This window comes from Brachyistius frenatus, unplaced genomic scaffold (genome assembly GCF_029030835.1).
Source record: "Brachyistius frenatus isolate BFR_SWC_R1_liver_20210118 unplaced genomic scaffold, ASM2903083v1 Contig_36, whole genome shotgun sequence".
NCBI classification, from domain to species: domain Eukaryota; kingdom Metazoa; phylum Chordata; class Actinopteri; family Embiotocidae; genus Brachyistius; species Brachyistius frenatus.
This window is the reverse complement of record NW_027210635.1, coordinates 1621830-1637393: the sequence shown is the minus strand read 5'-3', so window position 1 is coordinate 1637393 and position 15564 is coordinate 1621830. Positions and strand designations below refer to the sequence as shown.

General features: G+C 43.0%; 1 protein-coding gene across 4 annotated transcripts in view; it reads left to right on the top strand.

Annotated features, from left to right (window-relative positions):
• LOC138622445 (myosin-10-like) overlaps positions 1–14553 on the top strand; it is a 58670-nt gene extending 44117 nt beyond the window's left edge. For 2 of the 4 annotated variants that reach the window (XM_069701255.1, XM_069701256.1), the window contains exons 17-43: positions 285–347; positions 2151–2344; positions 2672–2793; positions 2926–2995; positions 3096–3256; positions 3394–3502; positions 3659–3790; positions 3899–4105; positions 4237–4374; positions 4534–4657; positions 5266–5437; positions 6724–6936; positions 7010–7154; positions 7257–7463; positions 8014–8118; positions 8212–8364; positions 8476–8724; positions 8897–9109; positions 10066–10278; positions 10389–10550; positions 10632–10760; positions 10903–10991; positions 11474–11597; positions 11824–12032; positions 12165–12273; positions 12445–12617; positions 13181–14553. In XM_069701255.1, coding sequence (XP_069557356.1) covers positions 285–347; positions 2151–2344; positions 2672–2793; positions 2926–2995; positions 3096–3256; positions 3394–3502; positions 3659–3790; positions 3899–4105; positions 4237–4374; positions 4534–4657; positions 5266–5437; positions 6724–6936; positions 7010–7154; positions 7257–7463; positions 8014–8118; positions 8212–8364; positions 8476–8724; positions 8897–9109; positions 10066–10278; positions 10389–10550; positions 10632–10760; positions 10903–10991; positions 11474–11597; positions 11824–12032; positions 12165–12273; positions 12445–12617; positions 13181–13334 — 4139 coding nt within the window. In that variant the 3' untranslated portion in view covers positions 13335–14553. Of the gene's footprint in view, positions 1–284; positions 348–2150; positions 2345–2671; positions 2794–2925; positions 2996–3095; positions 3257–3393; positions 3503–3658; positions 3791–3898; positions 4106–4236; positions 4375–4533; positions 4658–5265; positions 5438–6723; positions 6937–7009; positions 7155–7256; positions 7464–8013; positions 8119–8211; positions 8365–8475; positions 8725–8896; positions 9110–10065; positions 10286–10388; positions 10551–10631; positions 10761–10902; positions 10992–11473; positions 11598–11823; positions 12033–12164; positions 12274–12444; positions 12618–13180 lie in introns of those variants that run through there. The other 2 variants (XM_069701257.1, XM_069701258.1) reach the window with 2 other exon arrangements.
• Positions 14554–15564: the final 1011 nt, after the last annotated feature.

The window sequence follows — 15564 nt, the reverse complement described above, 5'->3', positions numbered from 1 at the left end:
TTGAATCTGACATTTATTTAAGGAATCATGGAAATCGAAATGGTGACATAACACTTTCCAAACTAATGTCTAACCTGATTGATGAGCAGCTTTGATCATATGCACGTACTGTTACAAGGAATGAACTGACATTTACCCTTCACTCCTCTTTTAGCAGCTAATCAATGCTGTGTAAATATGTACGTGTGTGGGAGTATGAACGATGTGTGTTTGCATGCCTACTTTCTTTTTCTCTCTCACTCCCCTGTCTTCTTCTTTCTTTGTCTGTGTCTCTGTTGCTGTAGACATTCAGACGTTTCAGAGAGCCTCTTTCTATGACAATGTGCCTGGGCTCCATGAAGCTCCAGGTGAATGATGGCAGCACTTAACCACTGTGTACCGCTGGCTGCTCCTCATCCTCCGCACTAGAGGGCTCATTGGTTCCCTGTCTTGTCGTGTCTGCACTGTGCACCTGTCTAAAAGCTTCCCTCTAGCTTTGCATGGCTGTGTTGTATCTAAAACCTCTGAAACTGAAAATTCTCATTCGCTCAATGATGCTGGTGGCGCTGTGCCAGTAAAAGTATTCCAATGACTATTGCTTGAATGTCAAGCCAGGTAAGGCACGTATTTTTGTAATTATGCAAAAAATAATTTTTCCAGTCTGTTTTTTTGGTGCCAAGTGACATCACGCAGTAACAATGAAGTTGATACATTTATTATCGGGACAAATAAAACTTACATAGTTCACAAAACCCTCAAGTTTGCTAACAGATGTTTTTAATATTTTTTGCAAATATAAATGATAAAAAAAATGAAAACGCAGATATCTGTTCTGGGTTTTTGGTTTATTTATTCACGTTTCCAAAATGCAGGATTTAAATTTTCATCCAGTTTTTACGCTCTTTCTAATGATAACATTGAAGATATTCATGACAAGGATCAAATTTGATTTTATTATGCCAGTGAATGTTCCTTTTTAGTGTTGTAATGCATTTTAAATTTTTTTAGCCCTGCCCATGTTTATATTTGGAGGTCCTGGTTATGATTGTTTATTCCTGTCAGATATTAAAGAGGCAGAAATATATATATATATGGGAATATGATTAAAGGTGCACCGTTTATACGAATATGTCTCCCTTTTGATGATAAACAGTCAGCTGGCAATGTTTTCACACTATTAACACACTACTAAGCCAGTGTGTGATGTAATGTGAAATCAAAGGCAGGGATCAACAAGACTGCCAGCAAGTAGACATGGATGTAAACAATCTTGAAAAATCTGCTTTGCAAATGTTTTATGAAAAAGGGAGCACATTCGACACATTTGTTAGAGGTCAAGGATACACATAATGTGTTTTGGTGAGTAACACTTAACATGTTCTTAACAATTATATAGTTGACAGTGGTGTGGCATCACATTAAAACATTGGGTGAGGTGTGACACAAGACCACCAGGATTCATCTAAAGCAGGATGTTTGATTGTGTATTCATTCATTATGGCCAAAAATTTAACAGAATTGTTTTAAATGGCCATTAATATCTAGACTTAGCAAGACAGAAATAATAATAACAAGACAGACATAATTAAATAAATATTAAATAATAATAATAATAATAACGAGTTGCTATTATGTAGTAGATTTGTTATTTGATTCCTTTAAATTGAATCCAGTGTTTGATATAAAGTAGCCTGATAGCCTCCTTGTTTACATATTCTTACGTTTGTTACATATATATGTGATCATCTCTGTGAGAGTGTAAGACTGCTGCCTGATGGAGTCTGCTTTAAAAGAATAAAGGAGTGTGGAGTCGTGGGCTGACTGAGAGAAACCATCTGACCAGCTGATGGTCCTCAGTCAGAGCTGAGGTGACACTGTTTTCTGTCTGTCTTCATGCTTTATCACAGAAATAGAAAAGAGCAAGCCCTGCTCAGTTGAACACATCAACCTTAATTGGCAGCTTTTCCTGATGAACATCTACATTTGATGAAAACACCAATGAAAGACTCACTTTGTTGGCTTTTCTCTTTTCTACTGTCATTTTACAATGACTCACTGTGATGCACTCTGTCAGTAAAACCAGCATAAAAACTGTCATTTCAGTAACTTCTGTGACTTTCCATTTATTCAGTTTTTTGTCTCCATCATCATCTTAATTTCTTCCTCACCAGTTGACCGGATCGTGGGTCTGGACCAGGTCGCAGGCATGAATGAGACGGCGTTTGGTGCCGCCTACAAGACCAAGAAGGGCATGTTCCGCACCGTGGGGCAGCTTTACAAGGAGCAGCTATCGAAGCTGATGGCCACGCTGAGGAACACCAATCCCAACTTCGTCCGCTGCATTATCCCCAACCATGAAAAAAGGGTGGGTCTAAAGAACCACCTGACTGAGAACTGATCCAGTATATCTATTTGACAAACAAGTCTAGTTTGGGTTTTAAATAAAGCTGCAGTTCATCCTATTTTCACTGTATATTACAGTCAACAAATGTATAAATTCTGTGTAGTTTGATCTAGTAACCACAAATGATGACAAGAATCATTGCTATGCTAAAAAAGAAGGACAGACGAAGTGCAGTGTCATGGTCACAGATTTCACTTTAACCAAATTTTTTTTTTTTTTTTTTAAATGGCCCATTTAAGTTAAATCACATCGTTCTTCATCTCTTTTTTTCCTTCCCTCATCTCCCAGGCTGGTAAACTGGACCCCCACCTGGTTCTGGACCAGCTGAGGTGTAACGGTGTGCTGGAGGGGATCCGTATCTGCAGACAGGGCTTCCCCAACCGCATCATTTTCCAGGAGTTCAGACAGAGGTGATGTTTTAACTTTATCGTCACGCTTCGCTCTACGGTTTGGAACATTTGTAATTCATATTTTTAGCCAGTACAATCTGACACTGTCCTGGTGACTCTGTCCTCACAGTGCACTTCTCTCTCTGTGTCTAGGTATGAGATACTCACTCCCAACGCCATTCCCAAGGGCTTCATGGATGGCAAGCAGGCCTGTGAGAGAATGGTAAGGACCGGTTTGTCATTGCAAACAGCAGTCTGAGAATTAGGATACACCTTATTCTTAAAATAATAATAATAACTCCCCCTCGTCTCTTCTTTGGTAGATTCAAGCCCTGGAGCTGGACTGCAACCTCTTCCGCATCGGCCAGAGTAAGATCTTCTTCAGGGCAGGAGTCCTGGCCCACTTAGAGGAGGAGAGGGACCTGAAGATCACCGACATCATCATTTACTTCCAGGCCGTCTGTCGAGGATATCTGGCACGCAAGTAAGGATTTACTGTATCAAAATGTTGATACAGTAGAAACATGGTCATTTCTATATACTTTATCACATAAAGGTAGATTTTCCTGTTTTCTCCTCACTCAATCTTTGTTCCCTTCTGCTCTGGTTATTAAACTTCAGGGCCTTTGCCAAGAAGCAGCAGCAGCTCAGCGCACTAAAAGTTCTCCAGAGAAACTGTGCTGCCTACCTGAAGCTGCGTCACTGGCAGTGGTGGAGACTCTTCACTAAGGTGAGTCCCTATATGTACAATTTGTACTCACTTGTTGTCTGTGTCAACTTTGTGGTCCAGTGGAGATCAGTAGTCAATCTACAGTATAGACCCTCCAATATGGCAGCCAGTGTGTGTTTCTTCTGGTGTAACGTCTCTGTTCGTTTGCACCTTCAGGTGAAGCCTCTGCTGCAGGTGACCCGGCAGGAGGAGGAGATGCAGGCTAAAGATGAGGAGCTGGTCAAAGTGAAGGAGAAGCAGATGAAGGTGGAGGGAGAGCTGGTGGAGATGGAGAGGAAACACCAGCAGGTTCGTTATAACCACGGAAACATTCAGCAGCATTGATATCAAGTTCTAACAGATTCTACTGAAGTCTTTGAGATGCATAATTGTGGCAGTAACATTATTTCTATGCAGTTAGTGGAAGAGAAGAACATCCTGGCAGAGCAGCTGCAGGCGGAGACCGAGCTGTTTGCGGAGGCCGAGGAGATGAGAGCTCGCCTGGCCTCCAAAAAGCAGGAGCTGGAGGAGATCCTGCATGACCTGGAGTCCAGGCTGGAGGAAGAGGAGGAGAGGACCCAAGGCATGCAGACAGAGAAGAAGAAGATGCAAGCCCATATCCAGGTGTGTGGACGCAGGGGGGGCGAAGCTGTCGAGTTTCAAAGCCAGAGAGAATGAAATAAAGTGCATTAATTTTCATAGAAACACTGATAAAAATATGTTTGCTAATTATGTTTGCCTACTTGTGTGTGTAGGATCTGGAAGAACAGCTGGATGAAGAGGAGGCTGCCAGGCAGAAGCTGCAGCTGGAGAAAGTGACAACCGAAGCTAAGATGAAGAAGTACGAAGAGGACATTTTGCTGTTAGAGGACCAGAACTCCAAGTTTCTCAAGGTGAGAGAGAGGAGGCTCTGACCGTCGACGGTATGGTGACGAAGGTTGATTTTAAGAAAACAGTCGGAGGATCTTAAAGTTTACTGCGCAACAACGTACAGCTGCAAATTTTGAGTTAAGAGCTTTTTGCTAAACAGCCTCTTTCTCTGATTTCTATAGGAAAAGAAGCTGATGGACGACAGAATCAATGAGATGACCTCGATGCTAACTGAGGAGGAGGATAAGGCCAAGAACCTGGGGAAGGTCAAGAACAAGCAGGAGATGATGATGGTCGACCTGGAGGGTAAATGAGTGAGCTCAAATACAGAATTCATAGACTAGTAGAGTGGAATAAATTCAATTCAATTCAATTTTATTTATATAGCGCCAAATCATAACACAGGTTATTTCATGGCACTTAACACATTAAAGTCCTTACAGCAGAACTTTACAGCATTATACAGAGAAACCCAACAATTCCAACAATTGTCATTTAAGGTAGGAGGGAAAAACTCCTCTTTATGAGAAAAAAAACCTCCAACAGGAAGAAACCTCCAATAGAACCAGGCTCAGAGGTGGGCGGCCATCTGCCTCAACCGGTTGGGGTGAGAGGAGAGCAGAGAGAGAAAAGGACAGCATAGATATACAAGACATGAACTGGTGGTGGGGCTGACAATCGCAGAGCAGAGACATGCAGCTCTATGGCCGGAGACATCTGCAAAGAAAGAACAGAAACTACGCCAGCGAGGGAACTGAATGGAGAGACAACAGATAATAAGCAAAAACTATGGGAGAGAAAAAGCATGAATTTAATGAGATGTAATGGTGAGATATGAGTTTGAAGACTTTCCCACACAGCAGTGAAAATATGGTCTTTTAATAAACTATTGTATCTTGTCTTTTCTTATGTAGAGAGACTAAAGAAAGAGGAAAAAACGCGCCAGGAGCTCGAGAAGGCGAAGAGGAAGCTGGACGGGGAGACATCCGACTTCCAGGACCAGATATCCGAGCTCCAATCCCAGATAGAAGAGTTTAAAGTTCAGATGGGCAAGAAGGAAGAGGAGCAGCAGATGATGCATGCTAGGTAGGAGATACTGGGGAATCAGTTCGACAAAGCATTACATAACTGAGTGAGCTAAAGAGGGGTTTTAGAGTCATTGGGATCCTGCTTCCTGATGTGAGTCAGAGTGAGATAAGTGCTGCGTACGTAACCCTGTTCAAAACACATTCACACCGACCACTTCTGATGGAACATTTTATTGGACTGACAACACTCCAGACACAAATACAACTCTGATCTTATTATCTTGTAAAAGCTCGCTGCTATTTATTCTATGATGCTCGCTGCATTGGAATGTGTTTGCAGCGTTTGACTCTGTGATTAGTGTACATGTCATTTTGGTATTAATGGGCATTCGTTAGTGTCAGATCATGCTGCAGCAAACAGCTGGATGGAAACCGTGATTCTGCCTCTGCTGCCACCCGGTGGACTCTTAACACAACAGCACTTGTTCACTCAAAGGGACTTTACTGCTGTCTTCTAACGACATACTTCCCTTAGTACACTCACATAGTACTCTTACATTTTACAGTGGCTTGTGCAGCCCATGCATTTTGACATGGTAGTGTCGTCTCAAGTCGCACACCGCTGTTCAGCACTGACCGAACTGTAACGTTTGAAAAATCACCTGCCAACATATCTGTCGGCTTGAATTATTTTTTTCACGCCCCCTGTTTAACGCAAGTACAACACAAGTCAGTGGACTAATATGTAAGAGTTCTATATGTGAGTGCCTTACTCATGGCTTTTGTCAAACAATTTGGTGGTACTTAGCGGAAAAAATTTACACTTTAGTGAGATGTTCTGCTGCAGCTTTCCTAGCCGGCACAGTTTGAAAATACTTTAGATCGGTGGTACTTCCCTTTCTGCTACTTAGCTATTATGGCAACCATTGAGTGTGAAAAGTGTCCACCGTTTTTCTCTCAATTTGCGGACTTTGGAATGAATCATCCAGGTAATCGCATGTTTCCATGCTTGACAGGGTGAACGCACTTATGCACTCGAAATAGTCAGTGATTTGGAACACAGCAAATGTTTTTTTGAGCAGTAGTTTATAAACAAAAACAACATTTTTGCAGCACGATGATGTGCAGGGAAAACTGTGAATAAGCATTAAAAAATATATGTTTCTGACATATATGTAAAATAAAAGAGTTGTTCAAACCTTTTCTACTGTTAATAGGTTAGCCTCAGTTGCATCTTATTTTTTGTGGAGTGAGTTCCTTGGTCTTGTATCTCCAGTGGCATTTATATTTTTCTGATGTGCTGTTATAGCCACAATGTCAGGACCGCTTCTCACTGTTCAACAGGGGTGAAGAAGAGGTTAGCCATAAGAACAACGCTCTGAAGCAGGCCAGGGAGCTGCAGGCCCAGCTGTCTGAGCTGCAGGAGGACCTTGAGTCGGAGAAGCAGGCCAGGAACAAGGCTGAGAAACTCAAGAGGGACTTGAGTGAGGAACTTGAGGCCCTGAAGACTGAACTGGAGGATACACTCGATACAACTGCAGCCCAGCAGGAGCTTAGGTACCATACTGTGCCACTCACCCTTATCATAGGCACTGGAGCTTTTTGGAGACATTGTCACTGTTCTTTATAGGACCAAGCGAGAACAGGAGGTTGCAGAGCTGAAGAAAACCATCGAGGAGGAGACTAAAAACCATGAGGGTCAGATCCAGGAGATGCGACAGAGGCACGGCACCTCCTTGGAGGAGCTGTCTGAACAGCTGGAACAGGCCAAGAGGGTAACACACCTTCCCACAGTCAAAAATATCACAGGTCTATCAAGTCTGTCAAAGAGAAGTTATCATTTACCAACACGTATGTTTGTTATTGATTATGTCTAGTTCAAGGCTAACCTGGAAAAGACCAAGCAGAGCCAGGACAGTGCCAACAAGGAGCTGGCTAGCGAGGTCAAGAGCCTGCAGCAGGCCAAGACAGAGTCGGAGCACAAGAGGAAGAAGGTGGAGGCTCAGTTGCAGGAGTTCATGGCCAGAGTCACTGAGGGAGAGCGGGCCAAGGGAGAACTGGTCGACCGCTCACACAAACTGCAGGTGAGAGGTGCACATGGATTTAATGCAGAGGAATCAGTAGCTTCATTTAGCAAAGTTGTTTTTTTTTGCCCCAAAGCAAGGATGTAATTCTTCAATTTTTGGGAGCAACACAGAGGAAAAATAAACAACATGTTTGTTTAACTACTGATCATAAACAAATATTTAAATCAAGTGTTTGAATCTCATAGAGTTAAATAGTTTTAACAGAGAGTAGTATACACGATCTTAAAGTTGTCTTTCTTGATTGTAAAACCTAATGTATTACTGTATTATTTAATTTACTGTCTGTTTACAATTGAGGTTGACTGTGTTTGTATATATGACAGTATTTAGAGAAAATAGTCCTATTTTTTGCACAATTTGCATCTTCATGTAAAGGCTTGGCTGAATTTGTATTAGTTATTATAAAATCAGATTCTTGATGAAATGACAAGAATAGAGATAACAAGCATAATTAATTTTGCCATTTGTGATCTGTCATTTTTTTTTTTTCATTCAAACATTTTGCTGATATTTAAATCGATAACCTGGTTTTAACCTCTTCTTACAGACCGAGTTGGACAATGTGTCCACCATACTGGAGGACACAGAGAGGAAGGGCATCAAGATGGCAAAAGATGTCGCTGGACTGGAGAGTCAGCTACAAGACACACAGGTCACGGGCAGTATCTCTGAGTGCTGAGCATCAGGACAATTTTAAAGAATCGTCCCTTTTTAACTAACTGGAGACATATTTGTGTTCATTTAGGAGCTGCTCCAGGAGGAGACCCGTCAGAAGCTAAACCTCAGCAGTCGTATTCGCCAGCTAGAGGACGAGAAAAACACTCTGCAGGAGCAACAGGAGGAAGAGGAGGAGGCGCGCAAGAATCTGGAAAAGCAGATGTTCACCCTGCAGGCTCAGGTAAGAAATGATCGGCGGTGCAGGAAACAAGGTTTAGATCAATTTCATTCCATTTTATTCTGATTCAGATTTTGTGTGTGCCTGTGTGTATATGTGTGTGTGTGTTTATAGCTGTCAGAGTGCAAGAAGAAGCTTGAAGATGACGGTGGAACAATAGAGGCCCTGGAGGAGGTGAAGAAGAAGCTGCAGAAGGACCTGGAGCTGTCCAGCCAGCGTCTGGAGGAGAAGACCATCGCCTTTGACAAGATGGAGAAGACAAAGACCCGTCTGCAGCAGGAGCTGGACGATCTGACTGTAGACTTGGATCACCAGAGACAGATCGTCTCCAACCTGGAGAAGAAGCAGAAGAAGTTTGACCAGGTGAGAGCAAACTTTAATTAGGATGTTCTGCTGCGTTTTACAGATGTGTTTTCAGGAAATTGACTTCAGGTGGTTTGAGTGCAGTTGCTCATCTAGTTTTTGTAAAGTTTGAGTTGAGTTTCAAAGATTATAGAAGTAACGATAGGACACCAACTCATCATCTCCTCCGTAGATGCTCGCTGAGGAGAAGAGCATCTCGGCTCGCTACGCTGAGGAGCGCGACCGCGCCGAAGCTGAGGCCAGAGAGAAGGAGACCAAAGCTCTGTCCATGACCAGAGCGCTGGACGAGGCCCTGGAGGCCAAAGAGGAGCTGGAGAGGACTAACAAGCAACTCCGGGCTGAAATGGAAGATCTGATGAGCTCCAAGGACGATGTGGGCAAGAACGTGAGTGTCATGATGTTGTAGGGCTGAACGATTCTGGATAAAATGAGAATTTATTTCGAATTAAGATCATGATTATGATTTCTGTCTCACAATTTTATTTTTTTAATATAAATGTTTCGTTTACGCAGAGTTCTTCCCAATGAGAAGTTGACACTCAATCCCATGTGGTGGACCTAATTGGGCCGTTTCGTCTCAACAGTGCGAATTTCACGTTTTATAAAGACCTGAGCTGACATACCAGGAGAGGCATTACCCAGCAGCTACAATCACTTCTGCTTAAAAACACATGCACCGCTTATCACTCGATAATGACACTTCAAATCCAAGATTGATTCGAATCAAATCGGGGGGCTTTTCAGCACGTTTTATAATTACTGTTGAAGATAAAGAAGATTACATTGTTTTTGAACAGTGGGCAAAATTTGAGAAATCATTACAATGTCTGGTAGTTTTCCTCATAGCTGTGCGCGGTCCTGTGAGGAGCATGCAGCTCTCAGCGGGCAGGCAGAAGCCGACATGACACCGGCACATCAACGATGGACAACAGAAAGGGAGCGCTCTTTTTAGCTTCATGAAACTGATACTAAACATGAAAACAATCAAGTTCAGTCTCATGTCCTCTTTTATTAAGCATAACCTTCAAACAACTATTTTTCTCTGCAATTGTCTCTCACTCGCTCCCACTTTATTTTCCTTACTGCTGGTTTCTGCATCACTTTGTGTAATGCTGCGTTGTTATTGGTTGAGGGAGAGAGAAGGAGCACTCGTTTTAATGCAGCTGATGCGGCAAAATTGTTGGCGTGTTAATAATCATATTAACACGCACAATTTTGTGCAGCTCTACGATGTTTTATGTTCTGAAAGAGCCACATTTCGCTTCTTCTCATTCAACTTTGAAATCCCCATTTTCCCTTTCTCTTTCCTCTTCATCCTCCTCATCCCTGCTTCATACTCAGGTCCACGAGCTGGAGAAGTCCAAGCGCACTCTGGAGCAGCAGCTGGAGGAGATGAAGACTCAGCTGGAGGAGCTGGAGGACGAGCTGCAGGCCACCGAGGACGCCAAGCTGCGTCTGGAGGTCAACATGCAGGCCATGAAGGCCCAGTATGAGAGAGACCTTCAGGGCCGGGACGACCAGAACGACGAGAAGAAGAGGGCGCTGGTGAAGCAGGTGCAAAGTAAAACTTCAATTTGATCACGTAATAACGATGCCGTAATGTGTCTCATCAGTAGGTCTCCATGATTATCACTCTGATGACTTGTAACGCCTCCTCCCTCCAGGTGCGGGAAATGGAGGCGGAGCTGGAGGATGAGAGGAAGCAGAGAGGTTTGGCTGTCGCTGCTAAAAAGAAACTGGAGTTGGACCTGAAGGACATCGAAGGTCACATAGAAGGAGCCAACAAGGCTCGAGATGAAGCCATCAAACAGCTGCGCAAGTTACAGGTACGGATCTGATTCATGTGTTCGCATTAGTAACAATTCATACATTACTGTCCAAGCTTACCGCGACGTTGTCTCCCTCAGGCCCAAATGAAAGACTATCAGAGGGAGCTGGAGGACGCTCGAGCCTCCAGAGATGATATTTTTGCCATTTCAAGGGAGAATGAGAAGAAACTGAAGAGTCTGGAGGCTGAGATTGTACAGCTGCATGAGGTCAGGGTGTTTGATGGTCACACATTTTGTCGTGCTGTTTGGGTTTTAGGGTGCCGATTTGCAGTTGATTGGATGGTTTTTGATCATGCGTTTGAACGGCCCCAGTGAAAATGAGATTAAATCCCCTTTTTCTGCTCTGCAGGACCTGGCAGCATCTGAGAGGGGCCGACGCCACGCGGAGCAGGAACGAGATGAGCTGCAAGATGAAATCTCAAACAGCACCTCTGGAAAGTAAGTTCACCTCTCCGACACTCCACATCATAGTGTCTGTGCACCACTGCATGTAATTCCTTTTGGCACTTTTCCTGTACTTAAGAGTCTTGTATTATTTGATATGTTACTGTAAACCAAAACTATTTTGCTCGTCAGGCTGTTTTTCTTTTTTTTTTTTTTTTTCTTTTTTTTTTAACACAAGAACACAAGAACTTATCGCCACGTTCAGATGTAACAAAGTCATCGAGGCACAAACACAAGACAGCAGTAAAACAGATGATACTGTGATACAGCGCTGTGAGAAAGTATTCGACCCTCCTTCTGATTTCTTCTCTTGATTTTTTTTTTACAACCTCCGGGGTAAAAATTTAAATGGTTCAAAATCTTATTTCGAAAGGAACTTGTGTTTTGGACACAGTGCACAGTGGCCTGGTCATACAGCACTTGTATGACTGTCTTGGTCAACAGTTGGGGGTTATGAATCTGTGTCTGTGTGTCAGGTCCGCTCTGATGGATGAGAAGAGGAGGCTGGAGGCTCGTATCGCCCAGCTGGAGGAGGAGCTGGAGGAGGAGCAGGGCAACATGGAGCTGCTCAACGACCGCTTCAGGAAGACTACCATGCAGGTACGATCTAGTAATGGTCTCGTCCAGTGAGTGTATTTATCACCTTTAATCATCCCTGCCTTTATAATATCATGTCTAGTAATTAAGAAGAATGTTTAATTAGCATCCACTCTCGTTCAATGGGATTTTCTCTGTTGTTCAACAGAAATACCGTTTTTTTTTCTCCATATTACTGTATTAACAATCCCACCATCCCCTCTTTCCCGTCTCTCTCTGTCTTCTTCAGGTGGACATCCTGTCCACGGAGCTGAGTGCAGAGCGCAGCACAGCCCAAAAGAGCGAAAACGCTCGCCAGCAACTGGAGCGTCAAAACAAGGAGCTGCGGGCCAAGCTGGGCGAGCTGGAGGGAGCTGTGAAGAGCCGGTTCAAGGCCTCCATCACTGCCCTGGAGGCCAAGATAGCACAGCTGGAGGAACAGCTGGAGCAGGAGGCAAAGTGAGACTCCATTACACGGTTCTCCTTTCTTAAACTAACGAACATTTTCCTTGTAGATACATTTTAAGAACAGTTTAAAAACAGTAAAGTCCTTTAAAACCTTTTAAAACCTTCACCGGTTCTCCACTGAAGGGAGCGAGCGGCAGCCAACAAGATTGTGAGAAGAACGGAGAAGAAGCTAAAAGAAGTGTGTATGCAGGTGGAGGACGAGCGTCGCCATGCCGACCAGTTTAAAGAACAAGTATGCCTGTCGCTTCCAGTATTAACACGACTGTAACAAGATATTCTCGGCACTTTAAACAACATATTCAAATCGGTGCCCGTTGTTTTCAAGCTCCGCAACAGCAAAACGCCCCCTTTGTTTTATTTCTGTTGTGTGTGTGTGTGTGTGTGTGTGTGTGTGTGTGTGAAGGTGGAGAAAGCGAACTCTCGCATGAAGCAGCTGAAGCGTCAGCTGGAGGAGGCAGAAGAGGAGGCCACCAGGGCCAACGCCTCGCGCAGGAAACTTCAGAGAGAGCTGGATGACGCCACCGAGGCCAGCGAGGGTCTGAGCCGCGAGGTGCACACGCTCAAGAACCGCCTCAGGTGCAGTGGAGAGAGCACAAGGATCAAACTTAATGTGGCACTTCAATACAAATCAGTGGTTTCCAATAGGTTGAGAGTTCACTCGCGGTGGTACGTGTGTGCGTGTGTGTGACCAATGTGTATACAGGGCACTCGTGCACTTTGGCGGGGGAGGTGGGTTATGTATCTGTAATTACACAATCGTTGTAATATAATATTAACTTGAGATGAAATCTAATGTTTCCTCTTCTATTGGGACCTCCTGCCCTTGCTGAAAGAAAACACACGTCTCGCTTTAAAACAGTACATGGCTGTGTGGAACTAGAGGGCTTTTAATTTGAAGAGGAGCATTGAGCAATTAACAAAATTAACTAATTTATGAAATTTAGGGAAAAAGGTCAAATAGATTAAAAAAAAAAAAAAGACAGAATTCAAGTTTCAGTCTCTGCTGTGTTTTTTTGCAGGTGTTGTCGGTCGATGTTCACTTTTGGAGAAAATGTTACTTTTATCTTTTGCATGCAATCGATAGAAATTTAATCAGGTGTAGAAATGAGCCAGAAACGTTGAAACTGTCCGTCCCGCAGGCGTGGCGGTCCCATCAGCTTCTCCTCCAGCCGCTCAGGCAGACGTCCGCTGCAGGTGGAGGGAACGTCCGTGGACCTCGTGTCCGACGACGAGCTGGAGAACAAGATCACCGACAACAACGCCAACGAGACGCCGGCCCCGCAGCCGGAGTAGAAGAGCAACAGTTTGCTCTCTCATCTGCGCATCATCACCACCACCACCCCCCTCCCCTCCCTCCTCCCCCTCCCCACCAACCAACCAACCGCTTCATCACTTCAATCTGTAACAACTCCTGTTTGAATAGACCCTTCCTCTCCAAACCACACGCAGCATGATCCTATTCCTGACCTCAAAATTTTAGCAGACACCAGCAGTTTGACCCCCCAACAACCCCCTTTACCCCAACGCCTTACCCCGCCTGTGTGGAGCTGCAGGGCTGTAGAAAAGCAACCAACCCCCCTCCCCTCCCCCCCGCACACATTAGAAGTGCATACCCCTTTCCTGATGGAGGTCTGCTCGTAATCCAGAGAGAGCTCACGTCTCCTGCTGGGCCGGTATTTAACCGTTTAAAATGCTTCCACATGCTAAAACAACAGCATTGCAATATCTGAAATGGATCACGACGAAAGCAGACGACACTCTCATTTTTCCATCTCTACGATATACTGATGTGTCCATCGTATGAATCAGTTTAGTCATGTTAGTTTAACTCAATAGTAGTTTCCCAGTCCAGTGCCTGGACTGTTTGCTTGCATATGATTATAGAAATGTGACTCTTAAGATGCCTCAGCGCGCCCGTATTGGTTTCTCTGACGTTTAACAGTAGGTCAGTGTTGTAATTATTTAGTGTGAGTGCTGAAAGCAACAATCACACTCCTGCGCTCTCGCTTCCTTCTTCTTCTTCTTCTTCTTCTGTGCCTTTTATCGCTCACTCGCACCTCAAACCCCAATTATGCCACATATAACTGTTCATATACTGAACCATGCCTAATTCCATGAAGGTATTTTCATAAAAAAACAAAATCACAAATATGCATATGTATTGAAATATTAGTGGAAACCTAATTTTCTTGGAAATGTATGTCTTCCTGCAGTTTTATGTTGCCACGATGATTGACGTGTCAACTGTGCGGGAGTCTTTGTAGAAGGGTGCTATGACTTTTCTTATCGATAACTTTTGTACTTTTTGAGTTATTAAGACTTAAAAACAATCCAATAGACATCGACTGTATTTATATCTCTGCTATTGTATGCGATACAAACTCCATTCATGTTTCAAAATGCTCAGTATTGCACATCGATCACCTGTACCTGTGCTCATTATCCTGACATGTACAGTTTATGACTCAGTGGGAGTTATATAATGCATTAAAGTCTATGGAGCTCAACTCTGTCCTGTTGTCGACAATATGCACGTCAGTGATTTTTCATTTTCAAGGCTTGGAGGGAAAATAATCAACAATCTAAGGAAGCAAATTGATGCCAAACAAAAATAAGAAACAGATTAGTATCACGTTCTGGCTTGGAATTTCACCGTTTTGCTGCCTTTATTGCATGCTTGTCTGACTTATATGACTTTTAAACATGTTATGGAAGAGTGATCAACAGTGCAGTGGTTGGTGTTGTTACACCTTCTGAGACAGAAGTAGCATGTAGTCTAAAATATGATAAAAAAAATAAAAAGTCATACTGTAGTATGTCAGAAATATGATTTTTTTTTTAAAGTCAGACTATAGCATGTCGTCCCGAATATGATAAAAAAGTCATACTGTAGCATAAAGTATGTGTATCAATCTATCATCAATCGATCTAATGTACTTCATGTACGTAAATAAATAAATAAAGTATGTGTGTCTATCTATCTATCTATCTATCTATCTATCTATCTATCTATCTATCTATCTATCTATCTATCTATCTATCTATCTATCTATCTATCTATCTATCTATCTATCTATCTATCTATCTATCTATCTATCTATCTATCTATCTATCTATCTATCTATCTATCTATCTATCTATCTATCTATCTATCTATCTATCTATCTATCTATCTATCTATCTATCTATCTATCTATCTATCTATCTATCTATCTATCTATCTATCTATCTATCTATCTATCTATCTAATGGACTTCATGAGTCCACACTGTTTTAGGAGACAGGACTGGAGCAGAGATGATTCTTTACAGGATAGTTGAGAAATATTCAGATTGGGACATATCGGATGATGAGCGATGAGGATGAAATTGAACCTGTGACAGAAGAAAATGACGAAGAAGAAAAGGAAGATGCAGGAGGCAAAAATGAGCAGACAGACCCAGGAACATAGACAGATGTTAAGCCCCTGAAAACGGGGAGAAATAATCAGGAGTGAAGTGGTGATGTTTCCTCAGTGAACGCA